This window comes from Aythya marila (assembly GCF_965140915.1).
Source record: "Aythya marila genome assembly, contig: HAP1_HAP1_SCAFFOLD_173, whole genome shotgun sequence".
NCBI lineage: Eukaryota > Metazoa > Chordata > Aves > Anseriformes > Anatidae > Aythya > Aythya marila.
The window spans coordinates 359032-377953 of record NW_028137021.1 but is presented as its reverse complement, the minus strand read 5'-3'; the positions used below and the strand labels follow the sequence as shown (position 1 = coordinate 377953).

General features: G+C 49.6%; 1 protein-coding gene across 1 annotated transcript; it reads left to right on the top strand.

Annotated features, from left to right (window-relative positions):
• Window positions 1-8083: 8083 nt before the first annotated feature.
• On the top strand, window positions 8084-8968 carry LOC309891232 (olfactory receptor 14A16-like; the record flags this gene model as incomplete). The annotated part of the gene is made up of 1 exon (XM_082785606.1): window positions 8084-8968. One exon carries the CDS (start codon window positions 8084-8086, stop codon window positions 8966-8968), a length of 885 nt encoding a protein of 294 aa, XP_082641732.1.
• Between the last annotated feature and the right edge of the window lie 9954 nt (window positions 8969-18922).

Genomic DNA, 18922 nt, shown 5'->3' with positions numbered 1-18922 from the left:
ACCCAGGACAGGTGACCCAAACTAGCCAAAGGGGTATTCCATACCATCTGATGTCATGCTAAACAATATATAGGGGTGGTTAGCCAGGGAAGGGGGCCGGACTGCTCGGGGTTAGGCTGGGCATCGGTCAGCGGGTGGTGAGCAATTGCATTGTGCATCACTTGTTTGTACATATTATTATTATTTTCCTATTATCACCATTGTATTATTATTATTATTATTGTTATTATTATTTTGTTATTATTATTTTCCTGTCTTATTAAACTGTCTTTATCTCAACTCACGGGCTTCGCTTTCCATTTCTCTCCCCCGTCCCAGAGAGGGAGGGGGGAGGGTGAGCAAACGGCTGTGTGGTATTTAGCTGCCAGCCGGGTTAAACCACGACACCTATGCTGTCACGTCTGCACCTGTTTCCCTGCAGGACTTAGATACCCACCTTGCTTCCCCACCTTGCTCTCACCTTGCTCTGAGCACCTTCCTGACTTGACTGATTTCTCTCAATCTGCCCTCATTAATCCATGAAACACAAAGCCAGGGGCTGATCCGGACATCCCTAGAGAGGGAGGGAGAAGGATGAGTGAACCTCTACAACAATTTAGTAGAGGTAAGAGGCTTCAGCTAATATTGATGCTGCTTTAACACAGAATTAAAACATTGATGTAAGGCCGTTAGCCAATTTTAAAGAGTAACCAGTTTTAAAGAAAACCCACATTTGAAGAGTTTTAAAGAGTAATCCCTAAACCTAAATGCTACTCCAACACCCTGACAAGAATCCCTATTCTAATGCTTGAACTCAAAGTATTCCATGAAGCAAAACTCAGCCCATAGTCCTTTGCCCTTGCCTTTACTCTTGTCCTCACCCTAATCCCTGCCTTCAATACTAGCATTAACATGTTCCATTAAACCTAGACTTCTAGGCAGATGTAAAACAAAAAACTGTTCCACAAAGCTTGCCCATAACCTAACCACAGACCTGACACCCTAAGCAGAACAGCCCATGTGCTAAATTTCTAATCCAGAAAAGTGAACCCTTGTCTCTAAGGGACTAGAGAGGTCAGCTCTGCCTCAGGATCTCCAGCCCCAGCAGGTGGAATGTGACTGTGGCAGGGACTGTGAGGTCACTTCTGCCTCTGCAGTGGATAGGGCAGCAGCAGGAACGTGTCACAGAAAGGGACTGTGAGGTCACTTCTGTCTGAAGCTGACAGGTCAGCCTTGCCTTCTCCCTGGGATCTGTACTTTCCAGCTGACATCTGCCAGTGGCCCTGCTAGGCCAGCAGAAGGCACCTGGTTGGCATGCTGACTATGGGATCCCCTCTTCCTCCATACCCAGGAGGACCCAGACAGAAAGAAGGCCCCAAGATGGGTCATCTTGTCCCTTCTGCTTGAGTCCATGACTGGAGAGCAGGAGGCACAAAGCTTGGCTGTGTGTAGCCAAGAAGCTGCAAGAGCAGCAGCCAGCCCATGGCTCAGGAGATGCTGGTGAGGTGACTTCTGTCTTGTTGATTGCTGCACCCATGGGCTGAGGCCAACTGCGTGAAGTTCAACAAGGCCAAGTGCTGGGTCCTGCACTTGGGGCACAACAACCCCATGCAATGCTGTGGGAAGGGCAGCTGGACAGCTGCCCAGGGGAAAAGGACCTGGGGATATTGGTGGATAGTCGGCTGAATATGAGCCATCAGTGTGCTAAGTTGGCCAAGAAGGCCTGCCTTGTACCAAGGATACTGTGGTCAACAGACGTAGGGAAGTGATTGTCCTTCTGTATTTGGCCGTGGTGAGGCCACACCTCAAGGATTGCATTCAGCTCTGGGGCTCCATGTGTAAGAAGGACACGGATCTATTAGATCTGTGCCCCATCCCTTAATGCATTCAAGGCCAGTTTGGATGGGGCTTTCATCAACCTGATCTAGTGGAAGGTTTCCCTGCCCATGGGAGGTGAGTTGGAATTATGTGATCTGTAAGGTCTTTTCCTACATGAACTATTCTGTGATTCTGTAAATATGAAACACAGCACCATACCAGCTACTAGGAAGAAAAATTAACTCTATCTCAGACAAAACTAAGATAATGTCCAGCACTTATTCCATACAATCTATGTCATGCTCAGCTCTGTCACTTTCTGATTAATCACCACCACCTTTCCTGTCTTTTGATACACACACAAAAATGTCATGACCTTAGTCGATTGGTGTCAATAATAATAGTAATAATAATAATTCCTTTTGCGTTCTATTAAATTGCCTTTATCTCAACCCATGAACTTTTACTTTTTTTTTTTTTTTTTTTTTTTTTTTTCCTCTGAGTTCTCCAACCCATTGGGTGAATAGTTTTGTAGTGCTGAGCTGCCTGCAGGGTCAAACCACAGCAAGTCTTCTTGGTGCCTAGCGTGGAGCACAAAGGTTGAGATGACAGATCTGACCAGAGCATTTTAAAAATAAATTATTATAAGCATTAGATCAGTTTAACAGTTGCTGATCACAATATTGATCTTTCTGATCTGGGGTCTGTTGTGCTTCTTTTCAGAACTGTGTTGTATAGCACATTAGTAACTTCCATGTCATGCTGTTTGTCAGTTCTGGGGGCTGGTTTAAGGTTACTGTTTTTCTGTATTGGATAACATTGACTTCTGATAGGATCAAATTATTGCCCCCTCAATACCTCAGGAACCATCTCTTCATCTCTTGGAAACTATTAAGAATTACAGTCTTTGTCTTTTCTCCTCAGGGAGTAAATCTATGCAGGGTGGTGGGGGATGCTTTTCCCCACTTCTTCACTCTCCCTTTCTCCTTCACCTCATGCTTCTCTTCCAGGCTAATTACAATAGCTCTTCAAAGCTTTGAATATCCTTGGGATGGTCAAACCAGCATGTTCCTATTTTTAGGTCTCCTGAATACCATTCAGTTTTTGTTTAAGTTTAAACAATTACTTAAACATGCCATCCAGAGATCTGTCCAGAGGCAGGAAAGTTAGGAGTGGCAGGGAGAGTTCGAGGATCTGGGCAGACGTCTAGTGTAGTGGGCATGTCCAGTGCTTTGGAATTTCACCTCTGAGCAAGTGCAGAATCCTAAAAAAACTTGTGAAATGCTTAGAAATTTGTGTCATCATCCCAGCAATTTCAAAGAGACACAAATCACTGCAATATGCTGGTGGTTAAGGTATGCTTATGAAGCTACAGTCCACGCCTCTCAAACCACTATGACTTTTCCTGCGGGCACACTCCAGCCCCTTTGACAGGCCCAGAGCCTGTCCAAAGCCACTCCAAACCCTGCTACAGGCCCTACAGGGCTTAATGGTTAAACACATCCCTATAATAGGCCCTATAACCACTCCCAAACCTGCAATAGGCCTTGCAGCCACTCCAACTCATCCAAAAGGCCCCGCAGCCAGAACAACTCCTGTGATGGTCCCTACAGCCACTCCAGCCCCTGCAATGGGCCACATCACTGGGCCAGAGAACCAACCTAAGCCAGTATCGGTTGCCTCTACCTGCAAGAGAAAACAGTGGCTGTGAAAAACTCAGTTTTTCTTTAGAAAGGAAGGAAACTCCTACCCAGACAAGAAAGGAGGAAAAAGAAGATGAGGCAGGTTTCTCCAAAGTTGGGCCATCTTGGAAGCAGGAGGTCAAAGCAGAAGAAATCATATAAGCATCAGAAACCAAATGGTCCCTGTCCCAGGGTAAGCTACGAGGTATGGGAAAAGATTTCAGCAATCATCTTGGTGAGCACATTGTCATCTGGCTGCTCCAGTGGGGGGAGAACAGGGCCAATAGCCTGGAATTGGAGAGCAGGGAAGCCAAGCAGCCAGAATCTCCCTCTAGGGAAGGGCTGATGGACAAAGCCATTGGAAAAGGGCACAAGGAACTTACTCCCATCATGCTTGAAGGAAAGGTCTCCCTTGAAAGATCTTGTACGTCAACCAGGAAAGTGGACCACCATGCAGAGGGGTATCCATTCCTGAGGAAACTAGACATGCTGAAGGCGATTTGTAGAAACCTAGATAACAGCTATCCAAAGATCCAGATGAAGTCAAGTGCACATGACCCATGTGGCAGGAGTTTGTACAGAACACACCATCATCATATGCCAACCCATTGGCAGTGATGACCAGGAAAGACCAAGAGGAACCCATGGTGGATGAATTGGCTAGCCAACTATGGCATTACAAAGAAAGTCTCTCTTCTTCCCTATGGGCCTGTGTCTCATCCAGAAAGAAACTTTCCCAAGAGGTCCAACAGCTCCAAGAGAATATGGTTTCCTCCCCACCTGCACGAACCAATAGCTCAGCTATCAGATGTAAGCATCCCTCTGCTCAAGAAAGGTAACATAGTGGGTACATACCAGTTTCTATCCTGTGCTTTTGACTGTGTGACCATGGAGAGGCCATGAGAAAATGTGATGCAAAAATTGACCTCCACCTTACAGGCACGGATACATGAAGCACAAGGAAAAACATTGTCAAAAAGTGGTTCTTCTGAGACACTTGCTGCTCCAATTTCTAGTGGTCAACCCTCCAAACAGAGTAAAGAATACTATGAGCAGGACTCGAGGGGCACAGCTTTCACCCTGGGGGAGGGAGAGGACAATCAGGTATATTGGACTTTGAGGATTATTGGCCTGGCACATCAAACCCAAGACTTAACTGTATTGGAGGCTGAAGTGAGTCTAATGGGGGAGTGGAAAATGCAACGCACTGGGACTGGCCTGGAGGCTCTGTGTAACCTTGGTGTAGACTACTTCAGGAGCAGGTACTTCAAAGGTCCACAAGGGTATTGGTGGGCTTATGGCATAGCTGTCTTGGAGACAGAGGACAGGAAACAGTTGTCTACCTTGCCCACTCTTTCACAGGACCCTTCTGCAGTGGAGGTGCTGATGGCCAATGAGCAGCAGGTGCCAATCGCTACCACAACAGTGCACCTGAGGCAATATTGCACTAACAGAGACTCCCTGAGTCCCATCTATGAGCTGGAGAACCACGGAGTGATCAGCAATACTCTCTCACTCTTTAATAGTCCCATATGGACAGTGCAAAATTCTAATGGTGAGTGGAAGAGAACGGTGCACTTGAAGTCCCACCACCACTGAGTGATGCTGTGCCAGGCATGCTAGAACTTCATTCAGTACGAACTGGAGTCAAAGGCAGCAAAGTGCTATGCCACAATTAATATTGCTAATGCATTTTTCTCCATCCCTTTGGTGGCAGTATGAAGGCCACACTTAGCTTTCACATGGAGGGGTGTCCTGCCCACCTGGAATCAACTGCCCCAGGGCTACTTTTGCCATGGGCTGATCCAGACTGCCCTGGAACACAGGGAAGCTCCTGAACACTTCCAACATACTGATGCCCCATCACATGGGGCAACACAGCAGAAGTATTTGAGAAAGGGAAGCAAATGTTTCATATTCCTTCTGAAAACCTCTATTGCCCTATAACAAAGTAAGGTCAAGGGACCTGCACACGAGAGCCTAATGCAGGCTGTCCAGGTTCTGTGGGACCCCTGCTTGGGGAAAGGTTGGGCATCGGTCAGTGTGTGATGAGCAATTGCACTGTTCATCACTTGCTTTATACATATAACAATAATAAAAATAAAGTTTATTATTATTTATTAGTAGTATTGTTACTGTTATTCCTATCTCTTCATTTTCTATCCTTTTACATTATCTTTATTTCAACCCATTGTCTTTTTAGGGGTGGGTGTGAGCTAACAGCTGTGTGGTGCTGAGGTGCCTGACAGGTTAAAGCACAACATGTTTGACAACCACAGTCTAAAAGCACAAATCACCCTTGTAAAAGTCATCCTTCCTGTGTTCAGAGAAGGGCAGTCGGTGATGAATTCTGTCTGCCTCAAACACCACACCCCAGCAAAGACCCTGCTGCCTTCAGGTGCTGTCAGCCCTGAGGCCTTGGGGACACCTCGAGGGAGCCCAAGGGCACAGAGCAAGCAAGCAAAGCGGGTGCTGTGCTGCTGAGCTGGGCCGGGCTCCTGGGCCCAAGGGGAGCTCCTAGCAAGCGGGCAGCGCATCAGAGAGACAGCTCTGCCCAGGAGCAGCTCCTCTGCACAGCGCAGAAGGGCTGGGGGCTCTGACAGCAGCTGGCACGGGGAGAGGAGAGAAGGAAAGAGGGCTTGTGAGGAGCTCAACAACAGAGGGCAGCGTGTAGTAGGACACATCTGCAGGCTCTTGACACTGTGAGTCTCTGGCAGCAGAGCAATGCAGGTGGGGTTGCCAGAGGGGTCTTCTACAGCTGGCACATTCGATGGCTGATAGTATCTGTCGGGATGGGTCTCTCTGTTTCTGAAGTGTTTTAGAGAATGGCATTATGAGGAAGCATTTCAAGAGGAAGATTGACTCTTGGTTTATCTGAAGGGTAAGGCTTTTTCTTCAGTCTGTGTTTTGAGATTCCTGCCATGGAGGGGAGGCAGATTTCATAGTAATGGATTATTGGGGTTGTACAGCAGACTGAGGCTCCTGGAGCATTGCATTGAAAAATCAAAATGCCAGTTATTAATTTTGTGAAGTCCCTTCCCACACCTCATCCCACAGACTGCACTAACATCATCATTGTGGTCCTCTCAGGTTTTATCCTAGCTGACCTTAGGAGCTGCAAACCCTCTGTGATACCCAGTGCCCTGTCTTTGAGAGGTGTCTGCAGGCCAAAGCAGAGCACACAGCATTTGCAATGAGCAGGAGCTGCCTCCTCTGCAGGCAGAGCTGCAGCACAGGAGGGTCTGCTGAGTGTCCGTCTGTCCCTCCCTGGCCTTGCCTCCCCTGGCAGCAGCACGCTGGTGTTCCTCCTGGCTTCTCCACCTGGCCGTGCTACTGCTGTTCTTGTTTCCAGGCATTAAAAGGAGCTTGGAGACAGGTCAAGGGAGGTGACCCTCCCCGTCTACTCTGCCTTGGTCAGGCCTCACCTGGAGTGCTGTGTCCAGTTCTGGTCTGCCCGGTGCAAGAAAGACAGGGATCTCCTGGAAAGAGTCCAACGGAAGGCCACAAAGATGATACGGGGCCTGGAGCATCTTCACTATGAGGAAAGGCTGAAACCTGGGTCTGTTCAGCCTTGAGAAGAGAAGACTGAGAGGGGATCTTATCAATGTTTACAAATATCTTAGTGTGGGAGACAGAGGGATTTGGCCAACCTTTTTTCAGTGGTTTGTGGGGACAGAACATGGAGCAAATAGCCAAAACATGGAGCACAGGAAGTTCCGCACCAACATGCGAAAGAACTTCTTCATGGTGAGGGTGATGGAGCTCTGCAACAGGCTGCCCAGGGAGGTTGTGGAGTCTCCTTCTCTGGAGATATTCAAGGCCTGTCTGGATGCCTACCTGGGCAGCCTGCTCTAAGGAACCTGCTTTGGCAGGGGGGTTGGACCAGATGATCTCTTGAGGTCCCTTCCAACCCCTGCAATTCTGTGATTCTGGCTGGGGATGGGGTTTCACATGCACATGAAGTGAACCCTTGGTGTGCTTGGGGAATGGCAAATACAGGGACAGGGTGAGGTGTCTGGAGATGTGCACTCTGAGTCTGGATTCAGCAGTGTCCTGCTTCTTTTCAGGTGAACATGTGAGCATAATTATCCTACAGCTCATACACATGCCAGCAGAAGAGACCAGCCTCTATAGACAGAGTGGCTGTCCCCTCTGAAAGTACAACCTGAACTAAAGGGACAGTACCTTTGCCTCTGAAGATTCACAGGATTTCACTTGGAATGCAACAGAAGTGCCCAGGATTTATGCCTTATAGACAGTCCTCAGGTGTGGTGGGGCAGCTAGAACATAATATAGAAAATATAAATCCACCTATGTTCTTCATCTCTTGCTGTAGGTCAGGACTGACTCCTGCATTGTCCAGAGCAGAGTTGCCTGCTCCCATGGAGGCCCTAAGGCAGCATCACTAATATGGCATGAAAAAGACCCGCCAAAGGTCTACGAATATTTGCAGAGGGAGGCTTAAAAGAGAAATGGAAATTATTCCTCTCACATAACTCTGTGGTAAATAGTCTTCCTCTGTCTTGAGCAGGACTCCGTGGCAGAACCTGTAAATGTCCAACAGCAGCTCTGTGAGTGAGTTCCTCCTGCTGCCATTCGCAGACATGCAGGAGCAGAAGCTCCTGCACTTCGCGCTTTTCCTGGGCATCTACCTGGCTGCCCTCCTGGGCAACGGACTCATCCTCACCGCTGTAGCCTGCGACCACCGCCTCCACACCCCCATGTACTTCTTCCTCCTCAACCTCGTCCGCCTCGACCTGGGCTGCATCTCTACCACTCTGCCCAAAGCCGTGGCCAATTCCCTCTGGGACACCAGGGCCATCTCCTATCAAGGCTGTGTTGCACAAGTCCCTTTCATAGTCTTCTTTTTTGATGCAGAGTATTCCCTTCTCACTGTCATGGCCTACGACCGCTACGTTGCCATCTGCAAGCCCCTGCATTATGGGAGCCTCCTGGGCAGCAGAGCTTGTGCCCAGATGGCAGCAGCTGCCTGGGGCAGTGGCTTTCTCAATGCTGTCCTGCACATGGCCAACACATTTTCCCTGCCCCTCTGCCACGGCAATGCTGTGGACCAGTTCTTCTGTGAAACCCCCCAGATCCTCAAGCTCTCCTGCTCAGATGCCTACCTCAGGGAAGTTGGGGCACTTGTCTTTAGTGTTTCTTTAGTTTTTGGTTGTTTTGTTTACATTGTGGTGTCCTATATGCTGATCTTTAGAGCGGTGATGAGGATGCCCTCTGAGCATGGCCAGCACAAAGCCTTTTCCACGTGCCTCCCTCACCTGGCTGTGGTCTCCCTGTTTCTTAGCACTGGCATATTTGCCTACCTGAAGCCTCCCTCCATTTCTTCCCCATCCCTGGATCTGGTGGTGGCTGTTCTATACTCAGTGTTGCCTCCAGCAGTGAACCCCCTCATTTACAGCATGAGGAACAAGGAGATCAAGCATGCAGTAAGGAAACTATTTGAATACATCTTTCTTCAGCAGAAATAATGTGCATATAATACTAACAGGACACACAGGATTTCTGAAAAAAAGACTCCATGCAAATTCTAGAAAGTAATTTTCTTTATTATTATTTCCTCTAACTTGTGGCTTTGATTTAATGTTATTCTAAGTCTCTTAATTTTTATTTTATTATTATTATTATTATTATTATTATTATTATTATTATTATTATTATTATTAAGTCAATAATTTCAAATACCTTTACAATCAATATTCATGTTTAAATAAAGACAATAAAGAAACTGGGAGAAATTCATTGGTCTCAACTGCAATCTCTTCCCATCACCAGTGCCTCCAGCTGTGAACCCCCTCATCTACAGCATGAGGAACCTGGAACTAAGGGATGCAGTGAGGACGCCATTTCAATACATGTTCTTCAGCTTCTTCACCTATAACAATTATCCTATAATCAGAAACACCTATTTTTCTCAGATTTTTTTTTCTTAGTTTACATTTGTCTGTGTTATTATTTTCACTAACTATTGTTTCTGATATAAATAATATTATTCTTAGCCTTCTACTTGTTAAAGATTTACCTATAGAACCAGGCTTCCTGTGTAGATAAAGACAATAAAGAATCCAGCAGAAATTCATTGGTCTCAGCTGCCATGTCTTCCCATCTCCTCTGGAGCTGGGGGAGCAAACCCCAGCACGCAGGAGGGGCTCAGGGACAAGAGCCCAGCTGACACATGAACGAGCAGCCCTGGTGGCCCTCGGGGCTGCCCCTCACTGCCCGCTGGGTTCTGCCTCTCTGCTGCCTTCGGGTCGGGGCTGCTGCTTCCCTGGAGCCATGGCCAGCAGCAGGATGTGGCCTTTTCACTGCTGTTTTCTTTTGGCTTCCACATTGGTCTCTTGTGTTTCTTGTATTTGGGTTAGACTTTATATCTCATGTAATTTGATGCCAGTCCTGTTGTCTCTGCATTGGCATCCATGTCCCAGCAGGCAGCAGCAGGCACTGTGCAGTCCTCTGTCACAGCTGGCCTCCCTGCTAGCACCAAACAAAAACCAAACAGTAACAAAAGGGGCTGTTCAGGGCAAACCAAGAAGCCTGGATGCCTCTTCCAATGCTACTGTCTGGAATAGAGAGAAGGGGTTCCTCCTTGCTCTTCTGTTTTCTGGGCCTCTTCATGGAGTAAAGAACACAGGCTGAAAATCCCAGGGTGATCTGTGAGGGATCAAGGACTGCACCAAGAGCTCTCTTTATGGTGGCACTTGCCAAAGTAGACAACTGGATTCATCTGCATGGGACTACACCCCCTGTAGCGGGGCTGATGGCCGATGCAGGCCTGGAGAGGAATCTGGAGCTGCCAGGAGAAGTCAGAAGATCTGCAGGAACAAGGTGTTCAGTGGGCAGTGATTAGAACCTCATAAAATGAGTGATCATCCAAAAAAGGTTTTGGTAAAGGAAAAGGCGAATTTGAGGAGACAATGGGCTAAAGCAGGGCTCTGCAATGCCAGAAGTGGTGGTGAAGAGTCATCAGGCAAAGGCCCATAAGACTGCAGAGTAACTGAGGATAAGCATTTTGAAGTGCTGTGGGCAAGGTCTGGTGCAGCACTTGCCTGCCCTTTGTGCCCTTAGAGACACCCGATTGTCCTGCCCAGCACTGTCCTATGCTGCTGAGCCATCAGGGCAGATGGAGAGGGGCTCAGCAGCAGAGATCCCCATGGAGTTGGGTCTGCTGCCCCCCCAAGCAGCATTCCCGGGGGTCCCAGGGCACCACAGTCCCTGGCTCTGCACAGCAGCACTGCCAGCTCTACCTCAGGATCTCCTGTCACAGCAGGAGGAATGTGACTGTGGCAGGGACTGTGAGGTCACTTCTGCCTCTGCAGTGGATAGGGCAGCAGCAGGAACGTGTCATGGAAAGGGACTGTGAGGTCACTTCTGTCTGAAGCTGACAGGTCAGCCTTGCCTTCTCCCTGGGATCTGTACTTTCCAGCTGACATCTGCCAGTGGCCCTGGAAGGCAAACAGAAGGCACCTGGTTGGCATGCTGACTGGGGGATCCCCTCTTCCTCCATACCCAGGAGGACCCAGACAGAAAGAAGGCCCCCATATGGGTTGTCCTGTCCCTTCTGCTTGAGTCCATGACTGGAGAGCAGGAGGCACAAAGCTTGGCTGTGTGTAGCCAAGAAACTGCAAGGCCAGCAGCAGGCCCATGGCTTGGAAGATGCTGCTGAGGTGACATGTGCCTGGTTGGCTGCCAGGCTGCAAGGAGCCTGATGGGTTGGGATGCCTTTTAGGAATGGTTCCATCCTGACGGAGCTTCCATTAGTAGTAGGAAAGAGCAGGAGAGAAAGACTTCCAGGGAGTGTACCTTGGAAGTTATGCATTGGCCATGAGGAAGAAGAAATGTCCCTCAAAGGGCTGAGCCATGGTGTCAGAGGTGACCCTCTGATCAGACCATGGCTTTGTGTTTCAGGGAACAGCTGGTGAGGGTTGACGATACATGGGTGAAATCAAGGGATGAGAGCAAGGTGGTGAACTGAGAAGGGGGTTCTGCAGACTCCAGGAAATAGGGCAAAGTGTGGGACAGCATAGGACAGCCTGCAGAGGAGAAGGCAGAAGGTGTTGGCGCGTTTCTCCATTAAAATGAAGAAACTCCTAACATCTCTTCCATAGTTTTCTTCTAACCTTCACGCCTTGTGCAGCTAATTGCAGAACTTGCATGGTGTATTTAAAAAGGAAGATTTCCAAAAGCACCTAATACAAATTTTTTCTGTTTTTAAAGGCTGAATTTTGCTGCATTTCAGTTTTGAGCATCATTCTTCTATTGCTGTTCATCCAGGGTGACTTCTTTGGAGACCTCTATCAGGAGGAAAAGCAAAGTCTGGAGGTCTGACACCTCCACTGCCAGCAGTGGTCTTTGTCCCTGTAACTGTAGCCCAGCCCAGCACATGAAACCCTTTCTAAGAAAAGTCAGGTGTTCTTTGGGAACAAAATAAATAATAAAATATATTAAAATAAATAAAAATAAAATAAAATAAAATAAAATAAAATAAAATAAAATAATTGAAATAACCATTGGAATCTGAGAAATTCTGCTTGAATATTAGTAAACACCTGGACATCCATGGTCTCTCATGGGTCTTCTGTGGAAAACTCTGGAAGAAAAGTAAAGAAAATATTTCTTCAAGTGGCTGTAGTTGTACCCACGAGCTAGGCCTCTTTTGGGAAATTGTCCCCTTCCAGTCACAGAAACATAAACTGAGTAATGTGAAAAGACCTGCCCAGTCAATAGAGTAGGGCAAAGTCATGCTTCCTGTGCTATAGATGCAAAAGGCAAAAAGAATTGCATTTTGCCTTACACTGCTCAAGGATGTGTAACCCAGGTCATGCAACTTTGCCTCAGTACTGACAAGTCCATCACTAAACCATGCTACTAAGTTCTACAACTACACCTTGGCTCTCCAGTCAATGAACCAGCTCATGGATGGCAATCAGGGAGTCCCGGTTAGCATGGTAAGGAGGAGCTGGAGGTTAGCATGACAGGAGGAGCTGGAAGCCATCGTGCGGCAGGCAGGCTACGACTTGGTTGCCATCACGGAGACGTGGTGGGACCAGTCTCATGACTGGAGTGCTGCAATGACTGGCTATAAGCTCTTCAGAAGGGACAGGCAGCACAGAAGGGGTGGTGGTGTGGCTCTCTATATTAGAGAGTCTTTCGATGTTGTAGAACTCGAGGCTGGGAACTACAAGGTCGAGTCCCTTTGGGTTAGGATCAGCAGGGACAACAAGGCTAGCATCCTGGTCGGGGTCTGTTATAGATCGCCAAACCAGGATGAGGAGACGGATGAGGAGTTCTACAGGCAGCTGACAGAAGTTGCAAAATCTTCAGCTCTTGTTCTCATGGGGGACTTCAACTTCCCTGACATATCCTGAAAGCACAACACAGCCCAGAGAAAGCAATCTAGGAGGTTTCTGGAGAGCGTGGAAGATAGCTTCCTGACGCAGCTGGTTAGTGAACCTACCAGGGGTGGTGCCCCGCTAGACCTTCTCTTCACAAACAGAGAAGGACTGGTGGAGGATGTGATTGTCGGGAGCTGTCTTGGGCAGAGTGACCACGAAATGGTGGAGTTCTCTATTCTTGGCAAGGCCAGGAAGGGGACCAGTAAAACCACTGTATTGGACTTCCGGAGGGCTGACTTTGTGCTGCTGAGGACACTGGTTGGTGGAGTCCCTTGGGAGGCGGTTCTGAAGGGCAGAGGAGTCCAGGAAGGCTGGGCACTCTTCAAGAGGGAAATCTTAATGGCGCAGGAACGGTCTGTCCCCACGTGCCCAAAGACGAGCTGGCGGGGAAGAAGACCAGCCTGGCTGAACAGAGAATTGTGGCTTGAGCTTAGGAGAAAAAAGAGGGTTTATAATCTTTGGAAAAGTGGGCAGGCCACTAGGGAGGACTATAAGGATGTTGCGAGGCTGTGCAGGGACAAAATTAGGAAGGCCAAAGCTCATCTGGAGCTCAATCTGGCTACTGCTGTTAAAGATAACAAAAAATGTTTTTATAAATACATCAACACAAAAAGGAGGACTAAGGAGAATCTCCATCCTTTACTGGATGCGGGGGAAAACTTAGTGACAAGAGATAAGGAAAAGGCGGAGGTGCTCAATGCCTTCTTCGCCTCAGTCTTTAGCGGCAATACCGGTTGTTCTCTGGATACCCAGTACCCTGATCTGGTGGAAGGGGATGGGGAGCAGGATGTGGCCCTCACTATCCATGAAGAACTGGTTGGTGACCTGCTACGGCACTTGGATGTGCACAAGTCGATGGAACCGGATGGGATCCAGCCAAGGGTACTGAAAGAACTGGCAGAGGAGCTGGCCAAGCCACTTACCATCATTTATCAATAGTCCTGGCTATCAGGGGAGGTCCCAGTTGACTGGTGGCTAGCAAACGTGACGCCCATCTACAAGAAGGGCCGGAGGACAGACCCGGGAAACTACAGGCCTGTCAGTTTGACCTCAGTGCCAGGAAAGCTCATGGGGAAGATTCTCTTGAGAGTCATCACGCAGCACTTGCATGGCAAGCAGGCGATCAGGCCCAGTCAGCATGGGTTTATGAAAGGCAGATCCTGCTTGACGAACCTGATCTCCTTCTATGACAAAGTGATGCGCTGGGTGGACAAGGGCAAGGCTGTGGATGTGGTCTACCTTGACTTCAGCAAGGCTTTTGACACCATTTCCCACAGCACTCTCCTCAAGAAACTGGCTGCTCTTGGCTTGGACTGGCACACACTTCGTTGGGTTAGAAACTGGCTGGATAGCCAGGCCCAAAGAGTCGTGGTAAATGGAGTCAAGTCCAGTTGGAGGCCAGTCACTAGTGGCGTCCCCCAGGGCTCGGTGCTGGGGCCGGTGCTCTTTAATATCTTCATCAATGATCTGGATGAGGGCATTGAGTGCACCCTCAGTAAGTTTGCAGATGACACCAAGTTAGGTGCGTGTGTCGATCTGCTCAAGGGTAGGAAGGCTCTGCAGGAGGATCTGGATAGGCTGCACCGATGGGCTGAGGTCAACTGCATGAATTTCAACAAGGCCAGGTGCTGGGTCCTCCACCTGGGAAACAATAACCCCAAGCAGAGCTACAGGCTGGGAGAGGAGTGGTTGGAGAGCTGCCTGGCGGAGAAGGACCTGGGAGTGATGGTTGATAGTCGGCTGAATATGAGCCAGAGGTGTGCTCAGGTGGCCAAGAAGGCCAACGGCATCCTGGCTTGTATCAGGAACAGTGTGACCAGCAGGGCTAGGGAGGTGATCGTCCCCCTGTACTCGGCTCTGGTGAGGCCGCACCTCGAGTACTGTGTTCAGTTTTGGGCCCCTCACTACAAGAAGGATGTTGAGGTGCTTGGGAGAGTCCAGAGAAGGGTGACGAAGCTGGTGAGGGGCCTGGAGAACAAGTCCTATGAGGAGTGGCTGAGGGAGCTGGGCTTGTTCAGCCTGGAGAAAAGGAGGCTCAGGGATGACCTTATTGCTCTCTACAGATACCTTAAAGGAGGCTGTAGAGAGGTGGGGATTGGTCTGTTCTCCCACGTGCCTGGTGACAGGATGAGGGGGAATGGGCTTAAGTTGCGCCAGGGGAGTTTTAGGTTGGATCTTAGGAAGAACTTCTTTACCGAAAGGGTTGTGAGGCATTGGAACAGGCTGCCCAAGGAAGTGGTGGAGTCACCATCCCTGGAGGTCTTTAAAAGACGTTTAGATGTAGAGCTTAGGGTTATGGTTTAGTGGGGACTGTTAGTGTTAGGTCAGAGGTTGGACTCGATGATCTTGAGGTCTCTTCCAACCTAGAAATTCTGTGATTCTGTGATTCTGTGATATGATGCTGTCTCAGGTGTGCCGCCATGGTAGCCATTGACACCTGCTGTTCTTCAACCCTCAGCAAACCCACAACTGAAGGATTCTGTGGAAGGCCAAGCAAGGTAGACAACTGTTTACTGTCCCCAGTCTCCAAGGCAGTGATGCCAAAGCCCCACCAGTGGTGCCCTCTGGAACTTTGAAGTACCCTCTTGTAATAAATGACTAAGTCCCAAATAGAATTACAATCAAAGTTTACAAATTTTTAAGCAAATAGAGGTAAGCAAACAGCACTGGGTGCGCCAGGAGTCTCTGCTCCACCAAGATGCACACCAGTTACATCAAGCAGCTGGTTTTTATGCTCCTAGGCTAATACATATTCATTACTACTTCTAGTAAAGGCAGGGTTACTATAATTAGTTCCCAGAATCCGAACCCTCCCACTGGCACATGAGTATCAGTCTCCATTGGTCCCTCTGGGGGGTCTCTCATGCTGAAGGCTCATAGTCTTCCTCCCAGGCTTTTTTCTTTTCCTTCCCCTTTGTCCATCTTGGCCGGATGTCAGAGACTTGTGCAGAGTCCCATGCAAGCTTTCTCTTTCAGTTGTCCTTCAGCTTTCCCCTTCTCCTTAATCTCTTGGCCAGATACAGAGACTAGTGTAGTGTCCCATACAATAGTCAAAATAGTTAGCAGTTATTCTGAACCCCCCCCCCCCCCAGATATCAGAAACTCAAGGTTTACCCTTCAAGCCCTCTATTGACACGAATTGCTGAAACATTCCTTACACTCTCCTGAAGCAGTCTATTCCGAGGATGAGCATAGCCTCCAGGCCAGTCCCAATGGGGTGTTTTTGCCATTCCTCCCCAGTTAGACTCACTTCAGCCTCCAAGACAGTTAACTCTTGGGATCCCCCTGTCACTCCAGAAATATAGGTGGGTTCTACCTCTTTAAGTCTTGATGGCGTTAGGGTACACTGTGCACCGGTGTCCAGTAGAGCCTGATACATTTGTGGGTTTGATGTGCCAGGCCATTAAATGTACACAGTCCAGTAAACCCAATTGTCCCTTTCCTCCCTGCATCCCCCTGGCTGGAAGCAAGACCCCTCTAGTCCTGCTCATAGTATTCATTACTGTGTCTGGTAGACGGCCCACTGGAAACATGTCCCACTATGGCACTGTCACCCCATGTGGCAGGGGAGAAGGCGATGACAGCCAAGGGGCACATCTGGGTGTGGAAGGTGGGGCCCAGCAGAGACAAGGAGTCAAGACAGTGGTGTGGGCAACACCAGGAGAAGCAGCCCAAGGGGTGGTGCTGCTGGTGAGGACAAATTTGTGCCAGCAGCCTGAGTGGGCAGCAACTGTGCGCTGGTGAGGGGAGGCCAGGAAGCGCATGCCAAGAGCGCTCCTGCCAGCAGAGACAAGGCCGGGGCCGGGGCTGAGGCCAAGGGGAGAGGCAGGCCCAGGGCAGGGGGCTGCAAGGGCCATGCTGAGCTCCCTGCCCCAGAAGCAACCGCACTGGCCCTCAGCAGATATGCTGGCTGGCACGCATGGGGAGGTGCTGGCGTGCATCAGAGAGCAGCAAGGAGGGCGCTGGAGAGGGCCGGGGCAAGGCGGGCAGCAGATCCCCATGCAGGGGCTGGCTGGCCCTGGATGCTCCATGAGTGCGTTGCAGGTCCTGGCAGGCTGCGGTGAGGGGGCAAATGCCCTGGGCCCCCTTTCTGCTTTGACCAGGCCAGCAAGGGCCCAGAGCAGCTTCCTCTCCCCTGCCCCTCCAGCTCTGGGCTCCCTTCACGCAGTCCTGGCTCTGCAGCACCAAGCCCTGCTGGGAGCCCTCCCCTGCATGCTGCCACCACTCCCTGACGCTGCTGTTGCCCTTTGCCGGCCAATGCCCAGCCCAGCCCAGCAGCCCAGGCTGGGCTGGCCCCAGGGCAGTGCCCACTGCAGGCTGCCGCAGGGCTCTGGGCATGGCCACCACAGCCCCAGCCCCTCGCAAGGCACCTCAGCTGCTGGGACAAAAGCGGCTCTGGGCCTCCCCAGCAGTCCCCAGGCTGGGGCCAGCCATGGCTCAGGCGATGGAGGTCCATGAAGCTGCAGGAGCCCTGGTCTCTTGCCTGGGAGATCCCTAGCACAGAGTATCTGTGTCCCACAGGGCCAGCACAAGAGGCCTGGCCCAGGCACAGAGCAGCTCCAGATTCCAGTCCGTGAAGCTCTAGATTGCCCCACTGAGTAGTGATGGGCAGCCCCAATAGCCAGCTGAGCTATTCCTAAATGTGACAGCAGTGCTTTTGGCCTTGAGCCCCTTCTCCATTGGGAGAATGAGATGGGATCTGAGAGCTGTGAATATCTAATGGCTTCTTTATTGTCTTTATCTACACTGGAAGATTGGTTCTTGAAGTACCGTAGATGACTAGGTCAAAATAAAAATCAATATGTAGGAGGATAAGAAGAAATTCCCTTAAATTAAAATAATACTATCACACGTTAAAAAATAAAAATTAAAAAATTAAAAAAAAATCAGAAAATATTTTGTGAGATATTCGCTCAGTATTTTTAGGCTGGTGAGCATATTAATGATGCTTAAGAAGTATGTATGAAAGTAATTTCCTGAGAGCATTTTTCAGTTCCTGGTTCCTCATGCTGTAGATTATAGGATTCACTGCTGGAGGCATCACTACGTACAAAAATGCCACCGCCAGGTCTAGGGATGGGGAAGAGACGGAAGGAGGCTTCAGGTAGGCAAACAAACCAGTGCTGACAGTCATAGAGACAACAGCCAGGTGAGGGAGGCACGTGGAAAAGGCTTTGTGCTGGCCATGCTCAGAGGGCATCCTCATCACCGCTCTAAAGATCAGCATATAGGACACCACAATGTAAACAAAACAACCAAAAACTAAAGAAACACTAAAGACAAGTGCCCCAACTTCCCTGAGGTAGGCATCTGAGCAGGAGAGCTTGAGGATCTGGGGGGTTTCACAGAAGAACTGGTCCACAGCATTGCCGTGGCAGAGGGGCAGGGAAAATGTGTTGGCCATGTGCAGGACAGCGTTGAGAAAGCCACTGCCCCAGGCAGCTGCTGCCATCTGGGCACAAGCTCTGCTGCCCAGGAGGCTCCCATAATGCAGGGGCTTGCAGATGGCAACGTAGTGGTCGTAGGCCATGACAGTGAGAAGGGAATACTCTGCATCAAAACAGAAGACTATGAAAAGGACTTGTGCAGCACAGCCTTGATAGGAGATGGCCCTGGTGTCCCAGAGGGAATTGGCCACGGCTTTGGGCAGAGTGGTAGAGATGCAGCCCAGGTCGAGGCGGACGAGGTTGAGGAGGAAGAAGTACATGGGGGTGTGGAGGCGGTGGTCGCAGGCTACAGCGGTGAGGATGAGTCCGTTGCCCAGGAGGGCAGCCAGGTAGATGTCCAAGAAGAGCGCGAAGTGCAGGAGCTGCAGCTCCAGCTTGTCTGCGAATGCCAGCAGGAGGAACTCACTCACGGTGCTGACGTTGGGCATTTGCTGACATTAAACACAGCTGTCTGTTGAAGAGGATAAGGCAGAACAAGTTAGTACACACTTCTCTGAGGGAGACTTATTACAAGCCTTAGAGCACCCCCAGCCCGAGCATTTGTTTGGAGGAGAACCTTTCTGCAGCTTTCTTGCTTGAGCTCCAG